General features: G+C 39.9%; 3 protein-coding genes across 7 annotated transcripts; all 3 read right to left on the bottom strand.

The window, feature by feature from the left end:
• Positions 1 to 938: 938 nt before the first annotated feature.
• Positions 939 to 5371, bottom strand: loxl5a (lysyl oxidase-like 5a). Of its 2 annotated transcripts, none has more exons than XM_068319775.1 (7): positions 3942 to 5371; positions 3384 to 3492; positions 2717 to 2854; positions 1788 to 1944; positions 1558 to 1653; positions 1344 to 1459; positions 939 to 1262 (listed from the first exon to the last, which is right to left on the bottom strand). In XM_068319775.1, the coding sequence occupies exons 1-7, from the start codon at positions 4936 to 4938 to the stop codon at positions 1256 to 1258; spliced, it is 1620 nt and encodes a 539-aa protein (XP_068175876.1). In that variant the 5' UTR covers positions 4939 to 5371; the 3' UTR covers positions 939 to 1255. The 2 variants fall into 2 exon arrangements, with proteins under 2 accessions (XP_068175876.1, XP_068175877.1); XM_068319776.1 differs by having other exon boundaries at positions 939 to 1259.
• Positions 5372 to 6762: 1391 nt separating this feature from the next.
• mibp (muscle-specific beta 1 integrin binding protein) lies at positions 6763 to 11060 on the bottom strand. Of its 4 annotated transcripts, none has more exons than XM_068320097.1 (8): positions 10877 to 11060; positions 10062 to 10152; positions 9507 to 9555; positions 9122 to 9293; positions 8694 to 8765; positions 8472 to 8578; positions 8199 to 8284; positions 6763 to 7024 (listed from the first exon to the last, which is right to left on the bottom strand). In XM_068320097.1, the coding sequence occupies exons 1-7, from the start codon at positions 10900 to 10902 to the stop codon at positions 8199 to 8201; spliced, it is 603 nt and encodes a 200-aa protein (XP_068176198.1). In that variant the 5' UTR covers positions 10903 to 11060; the 3' UTR covers positions 6763 to 7024. The 4 variants fall into 4 exon arrangements, with proteins under 4 accessions (XP_068176198.1, XP_068176196.1, XP_068176197.1 ...); XM_068320095.1 differs by lacking the exon at positions 6763 to 7024 and adding an exon at positions 7760 to 8005; XM_068320096.1 differs by lacking the exon at positions 6763 to 7024 and adding an exon at positions 7760 to 8002.
• A 1704-nt stretch (positions 11061 to 12764) lies between these two features.
• atcaya (ATCAY kinesin light chain interacting caytaxin a) lies at positions 12765 to 21757 on the bottom strand. The gene is made up of 12 exons (XM_068319407.1): positions 21547 to 21757; positions 19529 to 19587; positions 19197 to 19430; positions 18801 to 18974; positions 17795 to 17897; positions 17441 to 17572; positions 17105 to 17191; positions 16652 to 16750; positions 15890 to 15925; positions 15690 to 15761; positions 15516 to 15565; positions 12765 to 14880 (listed from the first exon to the last, which is right to left on the bottom strand). The coding sequence occupies exons 1-11, from the start codon at positions 21621 to 21623 to the stop codon at positions 15532 to 15534; spliced, it is 1107 nt and encodes a 368-aa protein (XP_068175508.1). The 5' UTR covers positions 21624 to 21757; the 3' UTR covers positions 12765 to 14880; positions 15516 to 15531.

The raw sequence follows: 21757 nt of genomic DNA, 5'->3' as shown, positions 1-21757 counted from the left end.
TTGCCTGAAGCAGACATGAATTCAAAGTTTTTCAGATCAACTCATTCCTTCAATGCGTGTCACGGGTCAGAGGTCAGTCAGTCAGTCATTTTCATATTACCACCGCTACATCCGCCGCAGCGGGTCACGGGGAGCTGGAGCCTATCTCAGCTGACACAGGACGTGAGGCGGGGGACACTCCGGACACGACGCCAGCGCACCACAGAGCCACACACAAGGACAGACAACCATGCACACACACACACTCACTCCTACGGGCAATTTGGGACCGGCTAATAAACCTGAAGCGCATGCTTTTGGAGGCGGGAGGAAGCCGGAGAACCCGGAGACCTGCAGAAATTCCCCTGCATATGTGCTGTGGCAGATTGAAAAAAGAACTGCAGATGTAGAGCAAAAAAAATTAAAAAGGTGAGGTTAAAAATGGTGGTGGTGAATATTAGAACACACCCACACACAGGATCACTACCAGTCAGTGTCCACATTAGCCGAGTGACAAATTCTGAACAGAGTGAGACATTTTTGGACACCTCATTGAGTTATTGGCAGCTAAATAAATGTTTTTCTGTCACTCAACGAATGAAACCCTACATGACGAACCAGCAGCTATAATCGTACTGCCTGGACTCACGTCTGGCATTTCTCTAAGTTGTGTTATTCCAGAGGCATTTAATAAATGTACCACTCCCTAAATCGGTGGACCCCAGCTTGTGTTAAATGCTGCTAGCTGCAAATAGCAGTAGATTTTACTTCATGCTGCTAAATATTTTCTCAAATCACTCCATCCAGTTGTGATTATTTAGATCCATGGCTTCATTTTTCAAAACAACTTTTGTTTCCAATAAAGATAAATTCTCTTTATTATCAAAATAATCCAGAGCACCTTTGAAACAACAGATGCTTTCATTAGATAGTAAAATAACATCATATATTCAGGCAACAGTAAAATACACAAAATCTCACAAATTCATACACGCCATTTGCTTTTAAACTCATAAATGAGAGTATTTGATATTATAACAGTACTAATAAGTCCTTTACATGTGGTTGACATTACTTCAAAACAAGCACCAACTCAGATGCAGTGTGTCTGAGAGAAAGCTCTTTCTTTTGACATTATTTGTTAATCATAGGACATAAATAAGAAACAAAACACATTTATAGTGTTGCAAACTTTGAATATGAATCAGCTGCACAAACAGAGCAGAGTAGATTAAGAGCAACCAGAAGTTCATGAGTGCAGCGGTGGTGGAACAGGTCAGCTTCTGTGGAACATAGAACAGACATCAGCGATGGTCTCTACTTTGATTCTCTCATCTCAGCTGTGAGGAGACGCTGACACTCACACAGCGATCCTGCAGTTCCTGGCCTGGACGTAGCTCCCTGTGTACCTGATGTCACATAGCACCTGGTTGTTGGAGAAGTCTGACTCCTGAACCAGCTGAGAGGGGTTCACTGTCACCTAGGAAATACCACCAACAGACAAAAGCATAAATAAACGCCACAGTTTGGTAGAAGTTGGTTATTATTTCCTCATCCTAACCACAAAACAGTTCTGACCTTGAGTATGTAGTTTCCAGGTGGTACATCGGTGATGTCGATCCACTGGCAATCAATGTTAGCGTGATACGTATCGTAGCAGCCAGGACTGAGCCCCTGAAAGAATATACAGATCACGTACCAGTACAGCAGTAACATGGAAAACATAGTCATAGATAGTCATTTAATGTAATTAAAAAACATTTACCAAATTTTTTTATATTTTTATCTATTAGTCCATGATGACCAACCTGTGTGTGAACAGTGCAGGCAAAGCGTCGCCGTGTTCCGGGGTCACATGACGTGTCCTCCAGACAGAAACTGGCCTTGTGTCCCTCCGCCACTTTCTGTCCAGTGGAGACGTCCAGCAGGTCGTAGTTGCTGAAGGCCTCCATGCTGTGGTAATGTCTGGGGACAGAGATGGCAAAATAGGGGAAGATGATCATGTGGTGACGCTGAGCATCTCTGTGTTTTACTCTCTGTTACTTAATAAAGTTGTTCTGCTTTGCTTTCTCACTTGAACTTCAAGTGAAACACCATAGAAGCGCCTGGTTGGTTCTGAAACGATCAAATAGAATCGTTAACTAGTTATTTATACTTAGAAATGATTTTGCATTTAGGGTCTGGTCTTTACTGTTCATGTTTTTAGCACAAATAGTTACCTTAACAGTAAATGCATTTCTTTACCACCTTAGGGTACTTCTCATCCACCTTAACTGAAGGCAATGAGCTCCCATAAAAGATTTTGGTTCTGTGCATCAACAAAGAGACTTGTACAAGCAGAGGGGAGAGGAAACCCCCCAGACCAGACCCAGAAAGAACATTAGCTCCACACAAAAAGGCCTGGATTTGAACACAGAGCCATCTTATTGTTAACAGTTCCATTTGGAACAGACTTCCCTTGTAATATTTGTCTCTGTTATAAATATCTCTACTTATTAAAATGATGTCTGCATCATACATTTGACAATAAAGTTGACTTTAGTTGGCCCTCTTTTGGGGAGGGTCAAATGAAGAGGAAGTGGTCCAACATTAAAAAGTACATCTTATCTTCGCAATTTTAATTTTAATTTATTATTTACTGAAAGTTTTTCAATCTATTTAATAGAATCTAATTGGTGCTGAAACAGTCGCCACATCGCTGCAGTATCTTTGAAGTATAAAGCAAGACTGAGCTCACTGATGACAGCTGTGCCATTCCCATTCATGTCTGGGCTTCAGTGGGAGGAAGTCTGCCGTTCCTTGATTCTTCACTCGCTGCGGGAACCGCAGGAGGACTCTGAAGTCCAGGTCGCTCGCATGCAGACGATACGCAGACCTGAGGGAAAGGAAACAAGAAGAGGAAGGGCCAGGGTCACCTCAAGTATCTTCAACATGCAGAAACAACTGTGTGCACAGCTGAGGTCAACTAGAATCACCCTGCGGTATCTTTCCTCGTCGGCGTTTACATGTAATGACTAATGGTTCGGAGCAACAAAGTCGGTTTCTAGTCGTGTTTCTGTAGTTCACCGTTTCATCTCAGAAATCCTTTCATTCCATGGCTTATTTTATTTGGCAGAATGTCTGCTCAGATCAGAGCAGAGGATCCGGGGCAGCTGGCAGGTTGGTGTCCAGCCGCTCCGTCACTCAGATGTAGCTTCCAAACAGGCCTGAGGCCAACAGCCACTCTGATGTGGCTACCTCAAAGGAATCTCAATGGTTTTCATTCAATCGCCATCTCTTTATGTGATACCACAGTGTCCAGAGGTATAAAATGTGTGAACACTGTCAATGACAAAAACAAAGGGGAACACAACAATCGCACAAGCTTTTAATGTAACAGTTTTTATCATGCCCCAAAACAGCACCTGGACAGGCAGTTCTCTTCAGCCGCACAGCGAAGTGCGTACATCTGCACCCTCTGGATGTATGAGGCAGCCTGGATGTAGTATGGATCAGGAACCAGGTCTGGGAGACCTGCAGAAAAAAGAAGAAAAAAATTAAATAAAAAAGAAACTGCAAACTTTCAAGGATTATCGTTTCCTGAAGAATTCCTTTGCGACCTTTTGTTGTCATTAAACTATGAGAGTATCATGTTAAGTGATTAATTTGACTTTTTTTTAAATTTGGGACAATTTATTTCAGATCAGTAAATCAGTTTTAACATTACTCACAAGAGACATTTAGACATCAGTGTAGAATTATAACTTGTGATCTCATTAAAATTCATTGACCTACAATGTGAAAAGGGGAAAAAATAGTATATCATATCCGTCCCTGTACTGTCCTCCACTTAATCAATAATGACCTCTAGAGCTCATTAATAATTCCATCAGTGGTGACAGTGTGATATCAATTAGGATTTGTTTTAATAAATATGACAGGCTTGCTGTTTTTGCACACTTAATGCCTCCTGTCCACCTCACCGTTGTGGAACAGCCTGGTGCCATAGCCCGGTCCGGGTGGAGGCGGCACATCCATCCTGTTTCTACGGTCTGGTGGATAAATGTTATAGAAAACCGAGTTCCTGTGATGAATACTGTGCGGATCCCGTGGATCACTCGTGTCTGTAGTCCGTGTTGTGTCGCTCCTTGGTCGGGGAAGGTGTATTTCCACTGCATTACTGGAGAGAGCAGTGGGAGAACTGTTGGTCTCCGGTGGGCTTCTGGTCTGTGTTGGTGAACTGTGAGCATCATCTGGACTGGACTGCTGTGGGATGAGACGCACGGTGCCACTGTCCTCAGCCATGGGGACCCACGGTGATCCGGCTGTGGCGCGTAACCAGGCATTTGATGCTGAGCCACCAATTCTTCCCCTACGGCCGTGCGTAAAATCCGGTGATCTTGCATTGGACGCAGCGACCAGTTGTGCGCCAGCCTCATCTCCAGCCCCGCTGCGACCTCCTCTTGGGACCCCACTACCGGAGAACTCCTGGATGGTGATGAAGGCAGCAGAGCTGCCATTAGACCGCGTCTGTAGCGAACGGGATCCCACAGCCTCTCCGGGGGCTGCGAGGCGATGTAGGGGCTGGCTGTGCGTCCCGGGTCGACCAGGTGCGAGTAGATACTGACCTGCATCAGTACCAAGAACTGACGCGTCTGTTCGACTGAGGTCATCTTGTGGAGAGTGTCCGACTGCGTCCCCGGACAGTCCAGATCTGGTTCTGGTGGAGGAGGTACTCAACCCAACAGGGCGCCGCCGGGGAAACGTGTCTCTAGATGTCAGCAGGAGCTGGGTGCGTCTTGTGGTTTGCGAAGGAGAGCGATACTGAGTCCCTGTGCTCAACAAACTGTGCAGCTGGCCGTTATTCTCCCACTGGATGCGGTGTCTCCACGGACCCACACGGGTACGCACATGCTGACCGGTCCCCAAGCACAGCAGGAAATCTAGAAGGAACAGTAAGATGTGCACAGATGTCTCCATGGCTCCACGTAACACTGTCTCTAGCTGAAAAGTTGCAAGACTGAGACATTAAGGACGAACAGCTGAGGCTGACACGAGTGATGGGGTGGTGTTTTGAACACACTCCACTCCGTCATGCAGTTGCGCACCGCTGCAGACAGAGGTTGGGATGTGGCGGCTTTGGATGTTTTTAAATGCAAATTGGCCAGAAGGCAAAAAGAAAAGGAAAACACGCAGAAAGAGCTGCCCTCTCAGTTCAACCATTCCGTCATCGTCAGCTGGGTGTGATTTCATGGACTGAATAAACGGTTATCTTTAGACGTCTCCAGTATCCAAGACCACAATCTGGGTACACGTGATACTTCTTGTCGTGTTGCCGCCTCGCCACACGGTGGCAGTGCTCCCCCGCCGGAGACCCGGTTCTATCCCTGGATCAGAGTGTGGTGACACGTAGATATCATCTTAGGGCGTTCGCAACTTCTTCAATGAAGAATCATAGACGCACATAATGACATTGGAAAACGAGAAAGTTCGGGTCTGATAATTGGAAGCAGTAAAAAACATTTTCTGTATTAAAAAAAATAACTTTGACATAAATCCAACTCTAATGTATGTAAATTTCTCTTTAATTTTGTAAAAACACACCTTGCACCATGATGACATCTGTTAGAATAGGATAGGATTAAAAGACTCTGTCCAATGTCAAATTATATTATAATTATTTGTGATGTGAGTCTGATTCTGGACAAAGGTTGTTGGATTGTAAGGGATATTTGAATTAATTTATTTGGGAATAATCCAGGACTCAAATCTAAAAGTTGAAAATCATAATTAGGTTGATGGTAGTGCTGCTCTTTTTTTGTCTCAAAATGGACCAGTCGCGCTATAGATACCACCACACAACGTATTTTAAGGGTATGTCAAACCTGGACATGACCCCAGACCTAGAAATCACAGAGGGGATTCCTTATCTGACCAAGGAGTTCTTCAAGATGCCCCAGGAGGGGCTGGCTGGCTGGTTTGTTGATTGGTTGGTCTGATGGATGTTTGGATGTTGATGAAATTGATTTAAAGATGAATTATTCTATTCTTATAAATACTTACCTATGTGGGCATCATGGTGGCGTAGTAGGTCACCTCACAGCAATAAGGTCCTGGGTTTAATTCCAGCTTGGGGGGTGTGTGTGCAGTTTTGCATGTTCTCCATGTGTTTTTAAGTGTTCTGTGTTCTCCAGCTTCCTCCCATTCACAAAAAATTTGTAAACTCTTGTTGCTCATTTTGTATGAAGAATAGATTCTAAAACACATCTGACTCTACTGCTGAGCCACTGGCGCCCTGAATTTAATGTGGAGTTGATGTAAAAAAAAAAAAAGTATATAAAACTAAAAATACAAGCGCCTCAAAAACAGAAGATAAGGTAAGTATATACTGTATATAAAAGTTGTTCACCAACTGTAGCACCTAAAAAACCTCAGTGACCTTTGATGTTCATTAAGGTCTGTAAATACTAAACAGTCCAACCAGCCAACATGTAACATACTGTAAATCAGTCTTCATTCATGAGCCCTTTCTCACAATATCTCAGAGCTGTACCTGCAGCACATCTGTACCTCCTGTGATCATCTGACATCTCTCTGTATTCTCTATCTATCCATTCACAATACTAAGAGCTCAAATGCTACAAGCAGAAAATAATCTAGGCTCCCATTCCAACACTCATGTAGCTCATTTTGCTGACCTCAGAGTTGACACTGCTGATGGATGTGTGGTTCAGGCACAGGATTTACCTAAGGTGTGTGTAATGAGGTCAGGGTTGTCCAGGAAAATGTCTAGACAGGATTTTATTTCATTGTAAATAACATATCCACAGTTCACATCCGTTAGGGTACTCAACTGAGCCCTCATAATTTTGCATTCTGAATATAATTCCATGACTCCGTGTTGTTGGCTCAGGTTTGTCGGCTGGGCACAGACGTTTCTCAACAGAAATCACACGCATGCTGTCAGTCGTGCTGTTCTCTCCATTCGTCACTGTAATCACCCCGTCACTTGTTTCGACAACACACACGATAGATCACATGTACCTACAACGGGTGTCATGAGGACCTGAGCACGAGATGAAAGGAATATTGAGCATACACATACTTTCACACTTGCACGCCACATTAGCAGACAGGACAAGGCATTCTCCTCGGGGAAAATAGGAACCCGTTCTGGACTATTTATACATGTGGAAACAGAGGTGACATTAGCACATGCCTTTGGCCTCATGTACTGTAAATCTAGTGTTAACAGGATAAATTTTTTTGGCTTGTCTTTGTCCTACTCAGGCATCTGCAGCTGAGGTAAGCAACAACTATTTCAGAGGTGATGAAAACCAGAAGATGCCAGGTGTCTACATTCAAAATACAATTTCCTGTTTCTGAAATGGATACAAGCACAACTTGTTCAACCTGGATATGGTTCATATGGATACCTCCTGTGATTCAGGAAGTCAGATTTAAAGTTACTAAACACCTGGATAGATGGTGAATCATGGTCAATGAAACCTTGTATTCAGATCTACTCCTCAGTGAAGCAAAACAATTGAGTTGTGCTCTCAGGATTCAGGATGTCTCTAAAAAGGTTGATTATTGTATATGAGCTGTAAACATTAAAGTCTGTTTTAACAGACGTGTCAAGGTTGGAAAATAGGATGTGCACAGCCTCGAATGAAACATTAAATAAAAGGAAATATGTCTTATGAATATGTTTTTGAATATATTTTTATATTCATGAGATTTATAGAATTACATCAACAGCAGACTTATTCTGATGAAAAAAAACACCCAGATTACAATGTCAAGTTTCAGAGCAACAACCACATTTATTTCACTGCAACAAATGGTCCAGAAAGAGTGGTTTAATGCATCAGTAAAATATCAATGATCCATTCTATCAGGAAGAAAAAAAATTCTTAAGATAAAAAAAGACAATAACATGGTTCCATTGCATTTACAAGAATAAAATTAGGCAAATATGATTTTTAAAAAAAAATCCTTCAGACTATTTACAAATTCTACACAGGGATGGTGAGGAGTCTTCCTGCTGCAAGAAAGCCAGAAAAAAAAAGATTAGTTTGTATACCGTCACATCATTATACTTTTAAAAAATAGTGCCCGAGTTCCTACACAATTTTATTTTGAAATCATGCATTAGTTTGAAACCCACCCCCCTTGTTTAACCTTCAATGTTATTTCTGCTCATTTGGAATCAGTGCTATTTTTGTATTTTTTCTTACCTATAAACTGTTGAGCAGGTTGTTTTGAATATCCTCATACACCTGGTTGTAGATCTGCTCTTTGCTCTTCTCACCATCCAGGTACTCTACAACACACACGAGCATGTATCAAAATCATCCCAATCTCCCCCCCCAAAAAAATTTCTTATAAAAACTGTTGGAACTTTTTTCCTGAAATATATTATTATGAATCTCCCTAAGAAAATATTAAAATAATCTGAAAAATATCTATTAATAGATTTAATAAGGCATCTCAGTAATGGCACACCGTACCAATATTCAAGCCGCTGGCCTCCATCAGTCTCCTGTGTTTGAGATACATCGGCCACACGTGGCCATCAAACAGACCAGGAGGGTCGGGGACTGTGTACTGTCTTGTACTGAAAAACATCGCCATAATGTTCAACATTGTGCGCTTGTAATAAAACAATAAGAATGAATGTGACAAAAATAAACATTACAATGCATAAACTGTAAACACTAATAAATACTCACCTTCTCCTTCTCTTGCACTCGTCATAAGGAATTGTGATGTAATAACACTTGTCAAAAACATCTAGAAGGGGCCTGGAGAATAATGCACAAGGTTACTGATTATACATCTTAAACACACAAAAGATAGGAAGCAACACAGAGCAACTGCACTTATGTTCCCTTATCAGGATTTCTGCAACATACTTTATCATTAGTTTACAGAATACCCATCGCTCAGCAGCTCAGACGACCTTGAAGAAAGCCTTATCTATATGTGCGAGTTCCTCCCTTTAAAATGTAACACTACATCCAATAGAATGTACTCGAGTTTCAAACGACTTATCTCATTTCTAAAACTCATTTATGGGTCAAACTGTTTCAGATAAAATAAAGCCAAATAGGTATTCATGGATGGCAAAAGTTTAACAAGTTAATGAACATTAACTTACTCGTAGTTGTAGAGGAGGAAACCCTCTACAATCAGGATGTGGATCTCCTCACCGGGGTTAGTTATATCTGTCGAGGATAGGGGGACGCCATGGGAACGGGCGAACTTAACAGGGTTCTCGATCCAGCCTTTAATTGTGTTGGTCATTGCCTCCATATCCAAAGCTGTGATCACTATGGAACAAGATTAACAGAAACGAGGGCAATGAAAGGATAATGAATGAGAATAAAAGCATTTTTAGAATCTAAACAACAACATTTCAACTTAAGGATGATCAGTGTTGTGGATGTTGAGAGGCTATTATACAGATAAGGTTCTAGGATGGGCTGTATGACCCCCCCAAAAGGTAAACAATGAGCCACTGGTCGGCTTCAGTGAAGTCTTACCATCCCATTGTCTAAAGCCGTCCTCCCCGACTTCTATCTGATCAGGTTTCTGAAATAACAGTCACCAATAAAAATGGCTGCAACCTCACACCTATGAACACTTATAGATACCACTCACAACCCAGAGTCATGACACAAACAACACACAGACTAAAGAGGGAAACACACAACCATGCAAAAACTAAAACTAAAACACAAAGTGCACAACCTAATTGAAATAAGGGGAAGTTGGATTATATACACACAGTATAATGTGAAGATTAATGTGTTAGTGTATTCGTATACAGTATTTAAAAAGAGGAAACAATGACAGGAAAAAATGATCCATCCATGTTAAAGTAATGTGAAGTTTATTAAAAGTCTGTTAAATGGCTTTTGGAAGACAAGCAGAATTAATACAAATTATTAAATGATGAAACTATGTTGAGAAACTGCAGCAAAGACATGGAGATCATTGTTTAAGATGGCACTACTCATGGCTAATCCCACTAATTACAGAATGGCTAATTCTCACATCCAGTGCTCACAGGAAAGAAGCAGACAAATCGTACTCACCTTGTAAAAATCATCCTGGTGCACAACACAGCAGTTGGGCAATGTCTTGATCAATTTATTCGTGAGGGTTGTTTTGCCACCATTAGTGATCCTGTCAATAAAAATTTAGTCAAACGTACTGAGAAAATCGATGACTGTAATAATAGTATAGAGTTTGAAAAATATTTATTGTAACAGGAGTAAGAAAAATGAGCTTTGCTTAGCATTTTAGTTAATTTCTATGGCAAAGTACCAAGTCTAACAATTGGGTGCAATAAAATATGAGATTAAAAGATTCACTGCTTTCGAATGGTGCTATAAAACATTCCAAAACACCACAGATTACGACAGCATGGAGCCATTTGCGGGATAATCCCACGCTGCCGTCTCACAAACAGTTTAATCTACACTCGTGTTTAATTTCCCTCCAGTTTTCACCGAATCTGGCGGTGAATTTTTAAAAGTCCCGCTCGATTAATGACAACAAACCAGCCACACCGGACGTGACTCCCACCGCCTGAGCGGTGCGTCCGGACTACTTTCTGGCGGGCAGTGATAATACATGTGGACTAGAGGATAATGCGGACTAATTTGATGACTACGCTAGCCGCCATACAAATATCGTCATCCAAACTAGCATGTCTCAAGATGGAACAGTACCGTCATACTACGTAATGTGGTTTTGTAAATAAAAATGCCAGTACAACTACTACTGTCTCCATCTATCAGTTCATTAAATATTACAATATTTTAGGTAAGAATGAATGGAACTGTGTATAAGTACCAGTAAACTACTGTACTTTGCGAGCTATTGAATTTACAATTCAAACACTTACCCGCCAATTCCTATAATGTATTTCATTTCTGTCTGTCGTTCTCCTGCTCAGCGTCAGGTGAAGAAAAAGTCAAGTTTGATTTTTTTTTAATCAAAAAATAAAAATAAAAACTGAAAAAATAGTTTTCCCAAAACCTTGAGTTGCACTTGCGACTTAAAAGTGATTTTCCTCTACAGCTGCGTTCACTCGGAGTGCGAGCCACGCAAATTTATATCCAAACAGCGTCATTACGTCACCAGGCACGCAGGCACGAGACCTTCTCGTGGTAGGTTACGCATTTCTCACTAGTGCTACGTGCCTCTTCGCAGCAGCCAATCAATCCCCGAACAGCTCCTGCCAACAGCCAATCACAGCCCAGGAAACAGTTAATATTTGCATATTGTCCTGCACCTGTTGTTATGTGATAGAGACAGCTGTGTGGTACTATTCCATTCAGCAGCTCCACCAGCTGATAGTGGAAAACTACCATTGAAGGTGTCTTATCGACAGCTGCATTCATCTTATTCTAGTTTTACCATCAAACATTTGTTAATACTGTTTATTTCAATTATCAAAATTTTTTACAAAACTAAATGACACTTATTTCTGACTGAAATGAACATTTATGCAATTTGACTCCAATGCAATGCTAACAATACTTTGTTTATATGTTTCATTACAGTCCTGCACTCATTTTATCAGTACTTTGAGCAAAATGCACTTCATGTATCAGAAATAAAAGCACTTGATTTTAACATGATATTATTTATAGTATTATTCTGTACGTAAACTTTAGCAATCCACTACATATTTTAAACTGATAAAATATTTTAGATGAAAATTTTAATCTACAAGTAGGTGTGTAGCCATCAAAATAGTAACTAAATTCCACACTGAAAAATATAGAGTAGTATAAGTAACATATCTGTGAACACTGTGATCTCAGTTATCATGGTCATGGTAGGTCATCCAACAGTAATGTAGAATTACCCCAAAACTGTTCTGTAAAATTAGAACAGAATAGAAAACAGTAACATGAAACGTAGAGGTATAGCCTTCTATACAAATTATATATTTGTGGTTTTTCAGGCTTTATAAATAATGTAAGCATTCCACACTACAATGTTATGCTTATATGTCAGGAAACTGAGATGCAGAACAATCTACTCAACTATGTGTTGTAGTAATCATTTTGAGGAAAAGTTAGAAATATGTATTTAATTTGGATCACTTTGTTGGATTACATTGTCTTAAGGTAAATCAACGTTCTGTATGTTGTCTTGATCTTTTTAACTGACTGTGTCGTGGGGTTCGTGCCTATTTTTGTTACACATATGTGGGAATGTGACTTCTGTCCCACTCCCTGACCATGGAGGTGAACAGTTAAGGCTGTTCTATGGACATGGGTGTGATATGTGACTCATGTCGTATTCCTTTGGTCACAGGACTTAATCTCTCTCCTGTCCTGACATGTAGGCCATCGCAGGCAGTGTTATAACATCTCTCTTAAAGGGCAGCAGCATTTATAAGAGAACATCATCAGTCACATGAATTTCCCCATAAAACAGGTCTGGGATGATCGGCCTCATCAGAACTTGAGTAACCACTCAGGCAAAATAGCTGAAATGTTCTGGTTCCTTGTCCAACACATATAAAAGTGGTAATTTGGACAAATTAAACTGCTGGAATTATTTCTCATAATTCCAGAAATAATCAGCCAAAGGAATTTTACGATATCTATCTACTGGCTGGGATGTATATTGAAAAGCATGTGTGAGAGTCTATTAGCGATACCCTAATGTTTTCAGTTTGTATTAATTTGCATTAATTTCAAAGTCCGGTAATTCCAGGATAACCTTCATCTCAGTGTGTGAGTTTTGCAAATTATGAACAAAACAGATTTCTTGGAGGAACAGTTTATTCAGTTATATTTACAAGGCAAACCAATCATATCCATTAAAAGATATCCAGAACCATAACAGATAGATCCTCTTCCAACTGAAATCTGAACACAGACAATACAGCAGGCAAGAAGATGGAATGCAAATTATTCAGAATAAAATAAGCAAGTATTGTGCTTTTATGGTCAAAATGAATACTTTGATTTTTTGAGAATTGCATCATAAATGTCTTGAAAACCATCTTTATGAAATAAGGTGAATAACTAAAAATTACAGTCTAAATTACTTTCCTTCATAGTTTCTTGATTTTTAAAAATAGTTTGTTTGGAAAAAAAAGGTGCTCAATCTCCATGGAATCTTCACAAATAAATATCAAAAAAAGCTGAGATTGTTTGTGTGAAAACAGCCAAATATACTGATCATAATCGATCATAATTATTCAACCAAAATGCCGAAACAACACAAAAAAACTAGAACTTTGTTGACTTTAATTTAAATTTCCATATCAAAGAACCCACCTTCATATCTTCCTCACACAAACTTCAGAATAACAAAAACAAATGAAAAACAAATCCACTGGTGCAACATAATTGTGCAGCTTCTTAGAAAAATAAAATTCTTGCTCCACTGACCTTCAGCTACAATAAGTTGATCAGATGGAAGACATTAGAAAGTTTAAATGTACCTTCAAATATGTGCAATCCATAATGCATCAAACATTTGTTAAACATGATCGTGTGCTGACATAGGTTCATTTTAAACAACCACACAAAAACACAGGAGGATGTTAATCTGCTGAAATGAACCAACTACAGCCTGTCAAACTATACAGCATGTAAACTTTACCATTAAAATGTCTTCATGCTCAGAAATCATTTCACACTCAATTTAGTTAGTGAGAACCAATTAGAAAACATTTTCAATATCTGAGCTAATGACAAAAGTTCCCTCATGAAACAGATCTGTACTAACGATAGAACGGTGCAATCTATAAAATTCACCCACAAGTTTTTTGTCTTGATTATGGCCACCTTGATAGATGTCATGCAAAACCTTTTGTATCAGTAGATACTTTGGATATGGTGAGTTGGTTTCACATTTCTCATAGATGTAATATAATATTCATTGTATGGATTCTAATATATATTACAGCAGATGGATAGAAGGACTTTCTTCAAATGTATGTAATCTTTCTATGTGGCCATAACCATTACTTATGTAAACACGCACTGCTTCACTATTATTTTATATATTTATGATTCTTACAGATTTTTCATATCCAGGTTTGTCATGCCATAAAATGCAAATATTGATCATGTTTCTACACTTTCTTCCCAGTGGATGACTGAGACATGTCATAACACAGGGTAGAATACAAATGTCAGCACACTGGGACAACGTCAGTGTCACCAGTAAAAGTGAGCATTTGAAAAGGTCTTATGATAAAGCAGCTATGAGGCAAAAATAAAGTTGACACATCTAATGCATTGTAAAACTATCCTATACATCAAATGCACAATATATTGATATGAATCAACATGAATAGAAATGTGTGTGAGCAGTTTGGTACTGCAGTCACACATTGACCCAAGCTCAGCATCTGCTACATTAATAAAGTTGCTGTTAAACACCTCAAGTCCCAGCAAATGGTTAGTCTGTCTTAACATACAGTGACATATGTACATGTCACTACTGACCACTGATAGTAGTGCTTCAACAGCAACAGACTGAAGTTTGAATGCAGTTCAGTAAATTTACTTTAATATTAACAAAAATAATGGTAATTATTTTTTTCAGTCCGTAGCAAAGCCTGCAGTCTTTAAAATCATGTTACAATACAAAATTGTTTCATTCAAAATTTCCAAAATCATTTGTCTTCCTTCATTTTCTATGTGGAGTAAAATATTAATGTGGAGATCCTGGCCTTCCTGAGCCTGTGGATGATGTAATGTTTAACTGGGAGCTATAAACCATGTCTGCTAACACAAGAGGTTAACAAAACCCATCAACATTCAAGCCACTTTTAATAGACAAGCAACTTCCTTTATACATATTTTCAGTTTCTGATGTGAGGCCCTCTGGTTGAGATGAAGAGGAGGGAGAATGAGGAAGAAAATTCACCATCTGGATTGGAAAAAGATGGTACAAATCATCAGATGTATGTTGTTGCAAAGTAAAGAAGCACATGTGAAGGTGATGGAACACTGTTTTAGATGAGTAGGAAGGGTTAGGGTTAGGGTTAGGGTTGGCTTTAGGACTTTGGGTACAGTTTTGACTTCTTTATTCTGTCTTAACCTGAGTAACCCTTTGTAATGAGTGTTTGCGCTGTACAATAGATGCACATAGTTAGCCAATTATTATGAAATAAATATACTGCTGTAATGCATATTGATTTGAAATATTGTGTTTCTAATATGCCCTTAATATTTAGTACTACATATAAAATTTCATACTTATTTTGTTTATGAAAAATTTATATACAGTCATTATTTTACAATTGGCAAATACCTGGTTGGTTAAGAAACACATGAACTAAATGAAGTTCGAGATAATTAAGAATTTGTTTTGTTTTCTTGACAGATTGTGTAAAGAAGAAGCACCCACTGGAATATCTGACCCTTTAAAAAACTGTACTTTAATGTGCAATGCGTGAGATGGTTTCAATCTAACTACACAACTGCAATATTCACTGTCAAGAATATTCTGTATCAGATCTGTGCAGAGACAGCAACACAAAATACATCCATGATTTCCATTACCTTCACCTTCAGACTTCTATCCTTCTTGATCTACAATCATTGACTTGGGCCTGAAAATGACAAAAAGATAAATACACCTTTAACTTTTAAAGAGTTGGGAAAAAAAACCACCTGATCATAAACTGAGTATGTTCTAACGTGTTACATGTGTAATGTGAAAAGGTGGATCAGTACCTCTGGGACTTTTTCATTGCATCCTGTGGGACCTGTTGCTGCTCCTCCTGCTGTTTCTCCTTCTGCTCCCTCCTGCAGGGACAGAGGGTCAATTCAGGCCTTTAAAGACAGTCTTTGGTGGACAATTATTCCAGGTTAGGTCCTCAAAACCAACTTGATTATGAGTAAGAGAAATCAAAATGAAGCCAAATGCATTTTACCTTTCCCTCTGAGCTTTAATCCTCTCCTCATCAAATCTGAAAAGAAGTAAGGCTGTTATTTCCTCTGGATAAAGAATTAGGCAACACTTGTATTTCACATTCATTCAAATATAATTTAATGTCTCATTATACCGGGGTTCCTTGAACCAGTTCATGGAACAAAAACAAAAACCAGAAACTTTTGGTATTTTGCCAGGAACGAAAATGAAAACTTTATAGAAAATAATTGTAAACCAGTTGATACCGTTTGTTTTTTGTTTTTGTTCTTGAAAAAAATATCTAACCTCATGTTTCCCTTCCTGTCATTCACTCAGTCTCTGATGATAGTGGAAAGAAGCTGAGGCATATCACCAGCATTCAAGGAAAAGGCAGTCTCCCAACCTCGATTACATTCATAACAGGTAAACACTGCAGTCTGTCCATCTGGATTAGATCCGAACAGGTAAACACTGTAGTCTGTCGAGCTTAAAAAATGTTTGATGTAGACATTATTTATATTTACAAGGAAGGTTATTAACCAGTGCAGGAAATACATTTTTTTGTTCTAACCAGTTAAGGAACGTCAGTTCGTGGGTGGAACGTAAAACCGGAAATGTTATAATTCTGTTTCTGTTCGGAACAAACCAATTGACAAAAAAAAAAATCTGGTTCAAAGCCCTGCATTAAACTAATTCCCTGTCAGGTTCACATGTGGTTGAAGCAGTAGAAACAGCTTTAGCTGTTGCAGGTCTTATTCGCCCCCTAGCGGTCGGACATACTTACTGCACCACACAATCAGGGACGTGGACGTGCTCCATGGGAACAATCTGTGCAAGGTCATCCAGGCTATGGATGTACTGAATCTTGTTCATGAACTTCACACTGCAGACCACAATAACAACATGTTTAACTGATCTTACATTGATCTCTTTTGTTAAATTACAAATACATTGGAAAAGTACTGTATACTGGATTCCTAGTTTATGAAACACAAATTCTTCTTGCATTAAACAAAAAAAGGTTGAACATGGAACGATAAGGCCAGTAGCCACTGCAGCATCACTAAAAGTAAAATACTTAAATATTTTTTGCAACAACAAAAACTCAGAAACAGTCTGATCCTCATCCATTAAAATCATGATTATTTTGATGAAAAATAATATACCCTGTGCACCAACTTATGTGCTTTTCAAAATCTGAAATACTGTAATCATTTAGTTGTTTTGTGTCTCTTACCTTATAAAGGGCCTGGATATAGCCAGGACAGTGCGTATGAACCACGTGGGATGAGCAATGACCAAAGATTTCAGGTTCTTTCTCAATCTGCCATCACAACACAAGTCAACAGAGTCAGATTAGTTTCTAAAGGCTGTAGTTACAGTCATTATTACGGCAACATGAGAATTTTTGTTTTCTTGAAAAAGATAAGAAAACTGTATTTGTGTTGGTGCTGACCAGCTCTCAGGGGCTAACAATAGCACAGTGAGCTATATTCATATTTCAGCTGTTTTTATATGCAGCAGATCAATAGATTTGTTGGAGCAGCTTCTCCATAGATTCCCCTTTCCGCACCTTCTGTCGATCATTTGGTAACATTTCTTCAGCCAGCTGATTCCGGGCATCTTACTCCGAGGAGTCCCTCCGTTCATGTAGATAATTAGGTAATCTTCAGCCACAAGCATCTCCAGACTGCTTACCACATACCTGTGTGAAATAGTATGGCATCATTGATAGATCATGAAACACTTGGAAAAACACAGAAATGGTTTGTTTGACTGAACGCTGAGGCCTTCTTTTGAGACACGACATAAACAGTTACACCCAAATTTAGGCGCCTTCTATCAACATTCAGTATTTTTTTTCGTTGTCCGGCATCATGGCTCAAGCCTGCAGATGATAGCTAAAGGTTGGTCACGGCACACTCACAGGAAGAGGTTTTCCATGATATAATGGTAGTCTGGACAGCTGCTGTCAGGCAGGTAGCAGGCTGAGAAAACAATGATGGCATTTAGTCCTTCACCATAGTAACCTGGTGGGAGAGAGTTTCACGTATTAGTGAATGATGTCAGGGCTGTGTACACACAGCACAGCCAGCCAATGTTCTTGAGCTTGAATGATGGTATTATTATGTGTTTGCCTTCATACCTAAAACATGTGTGATGTGTGTTTTTGTGTGTTAAATCCAGGTTTGTACAGCAGTGAAAACTATGGGGCTGGATTTCTATAGGCCGTTTCAGTGGAGCTGTGTAAGTCCAGTACGATGTTTGATAAAATAAGAGTGTGCATGTGAGGGCTGTTGAGGACTAACATCATTATTGTTTTCAAGTAACTAACTAGATTTTTAAATTAACTATGTTTTGAAATAACAAACCAACTAGTTTTAAACTAACTAGTTTATGAACTAACTAACTAAAAATTAGGTTTTGAGCAAATTAGGTTCTAAACTAACTAGGATTTGTACTAACTAGGTTTTGAACTAACGCACTTGGTTCTGAATTAACTAGGTTTTGAATTGTTATTTGATGTAAACATTAATATTTATATTATTATTTAATTATTATTTATGCGTTCTGTTTATGTTTACACTGTTTACGTTTACACTGTATGATTTCGCAACTATCCTGCTTTATGTGCTTTCAATTGCCCCTTGGGGACTGATAACGTTTTTTGAATTGTAATTGAATTAGAATTCTAATTGGTACAAAAATATGCAAAAGCCTATTTTAGACCCCTGTCTCAACCTTTCTCTCCATACAGACTAAAAGGGTTCTTTTTAACCAAAACTTTCAAATAAAAACACTTCAGCATCAATGTCTTATTTTTCCATTCACACTTCCATTTGCTTCCTGTTACTATTCTAGCCTAATAGTAACCTTAATTTCTTCCAAAGCCCTCCATGAGTCATCAGAGAGACTTTTGTCCTTTCACTGACCTCCATGTGTGATGACCCGGAGGTAAGGCCTGATGACCTGCATGTCGATACGATGTTCCTGCTCTCCGATGATCACCGTCCTCCAGAGGCGTCCATTGCTCACATTTCCCTCTTCATCCACGTCTCCTAAACAGTTGCTTGGGCCAGCCTTTGCTGAGGCTACTGGCGTGTCGTCTGGACAGACACAGAGACAGAGTTTCATCTTAATCAGGTTGAAGATTGGAGTAAAGTCATGCAAGGTTCAAAATATATACTACAATAGCTTTTACATTCACGTGAATTAACTCAATAAGATTATTAAGACATGAGTTTAAATGTAGATTTGTAAGAGGGATCTCCTCATGTAGGGATGATACTGACATTAACCTTCATAAATGTTCCCGGTTTAACACTTACCCTCCCACTCCAGCTCGTTGCCGTTAGTGATGAACTCCAGGGAGTCTGTCTCATCAGGCGTCTCGATGTCATCAACGTTGATGTCCAGGTCGTCTGGTGTGTCCAAGAAGTCATCCGAAAGCAAAGACCCCTCACTGTGGTCCAGTGACAGGTTCATCTCTGGCACAACAAGCGTACGGCGTTTATGGTTCGCGCCGCCTCCAGGCAGGTTCACATTGAGGGAGTTAGGAGGAGCTACAACAAGACCAGGAGACGCAGGACAAGAAACGTGACTATTAGGGTCCATCTGACATTTAACAAACAAAGATTATTTAATATCAGGGGTTTCTTACAGGCTCTGTCATCTGTGAGACCACAGGAGGAATCCATGTCTCCATACACTGGTAGAGGTCTATGAGGAAACACATACAAGTTAGTCCAGTTGTGTTTGTTGATTATGAAGTACAATAAAAATCAAGTCATGTATAAAGATCTTACAAAGGCTTACTTCACTTTGGGTTGATTGAACCATCGTACAATAGGTTTTGCCCTTTAACGGGAAGCAAAGCGTACATATACAAGGCTTACTGTAAAATATATTTTACAACTGCATTCATTTGATACATTTATTATATAGTTTAAGCAAGTTTGATGGGCCGGATTACAAAGCCTAATGGCCAGTGGGCCATAGCTTGCCCATGCCTGGGCTAGTATATAACCAATAGTTCCACAATAAAATGATGAGGTGTGTGCATTGTCACAGATTTGACAACACACTAAAAAGAGGAGCATGCCGCAGTGCATAGAGAGAATAAATAACAGTGACGATTACAACTGCCAGATGAGAAGAAATAAAGCAGAACGGGGATGAATAAGAGACGAAATGAGGGAAGAAGCGTGTCGGGACTCATACAACACAGCTCAGCCTTTTATCTGCTGCTAACAGACGGTGGCGCAGACATGAGGTCAAAATCTCACTTTAGTGTGTCTGAGCAGTTCACCCGTGTGTTTATTTCAACGTAAGCAGAATCATGATTACAAGCTTACTCATCTATGTCAATAACAACACCACCAAGGAAAGAACAAACAAATGCAGTGAGCCACAACGCAGTTTTAGGTTTTAACTGCAGTTCTGTGAAATCAAACTGCCTCGTCCTCCCAATCCGGAGGACGGTGTGTGACAATCTGACCCCCTCCTGGGCCAAAAAACAGACACGGCTGAAAGCTCCTGCCTTCCTCCCCGCAGAACCCTGCAGTCGTTCTTAGTCCACAGCCGCCTTTGTTAGACATAAAATCTGACTATAAACATAACAGTGGTACAGATTTGTTTCAACAGAAGCAGGGCAGTCTCTTTTGTTCCTGCTGATGGCTGCATCATCCTTCAGCATCCCTGTCTGGATGAAGCGCTGATGCTTACCTCCTGGAAACAACACAACAGTCAGAAACGATTCACACACTTCTTTACTTTGGTTTTCTGACAGCCATCCTCTACCTCAGCCGGTAACAGTCAACCTCAGATCGTTTCTTTCAGTCACCTTAATAATCCTTTGGCTGCTTCTTCTTCTTCTTCTTCTTCCTTGTCTGCCTTTATCTGAAACGTGCTGCCATTTTCCTGGCGATGCTGTTTTGATCCGTGGCTGCTTTTGCGTCAGATGACGCGCTCGGAGCCGCACCTGCTGGTCAGCTTCCTGCCGCACGTCTGATGGCGGAGGAGGAGGAGGAGGAGGAGGAGGAGAACGCATCACTCCTCCTCCAGGCTTTTTTTTTTTTTTTTTTTACCGTCAAGCTTCTAAACGTCTGATTCGCGTATTTCCGTCGCGAATTCAACATCTTCAGTATTAATTTGTCTACCTCAATCTTTCCAAATAATGGATGAAATGTTTTATGTCCAGATCTCCTTCTCTGAATATTATATATTTTTTCCCATCAACACAGCAACTATTCAAGTCCTTTTAGTGACATCTGATAGGTTCTGAAATGCTTAGAAATAAGAAAGAAAAAAAAAAGTAAGATATGGATGATGGTAATACAGGGACGCTTTTTAAAAAAGGTGGATATTACAGACAAACGCGTGAATATAAATAACACCGCTTTAAACCGACCCAGAATCAGCTGTCCAGGAGCCAAGATGATGCTCCAGATGGTCCGTATTGACACCACTCTCATGCATATTTAACATTAATTAGGACAATCGATGCTTAATAACGAGCCATTCACCCGCAAAGTAAAACGGTGTTCATAGTGATCGATCCGGAAAACGCTGTAGACACACACACACACACACACGCACACACACACACATACACTCACACACACACAGCAGACAGATGACTTTATTAGACGATGAGCGGAATGAAGTTAAAGACTGGACCTGGGGAAGTCTTCATCCTGCCACTCGTCCTTCACTTCCATGTTGTCCATCGGTGCAGCTGCCTCTGTGGTGCCCATCCCTCAGAGAGGAGAGCAGGGGCCTGGAGGTGTGAGGAGAATGGCTTATCAATGACCTCCATTCACGACAAGAGAGAAGAATCTGAACATAAAATGGATGCGCTGGAGCAGAGAGGAGTGCTTCATGGTCTCTC

This window comes from Antennarius striatus, chromosome 7 (genome assembly GCF_040054535.1).
Source record: "Antennarius striatus isolate MH-2024 chromosome 7, ASM4005453v1, whole genome shotgun sequence".
NCBI lineage: Eukaryota > Metazoa > Chordata > Actinopteri > Lophiiformes > Antennariidae > Antennarius > Antennarius striatus.
The sequence above is the reverse complement of the archived record's forward strand: the minus strand, read 5'-3'. Positions and strand labels throughout refer to the sequence as shown.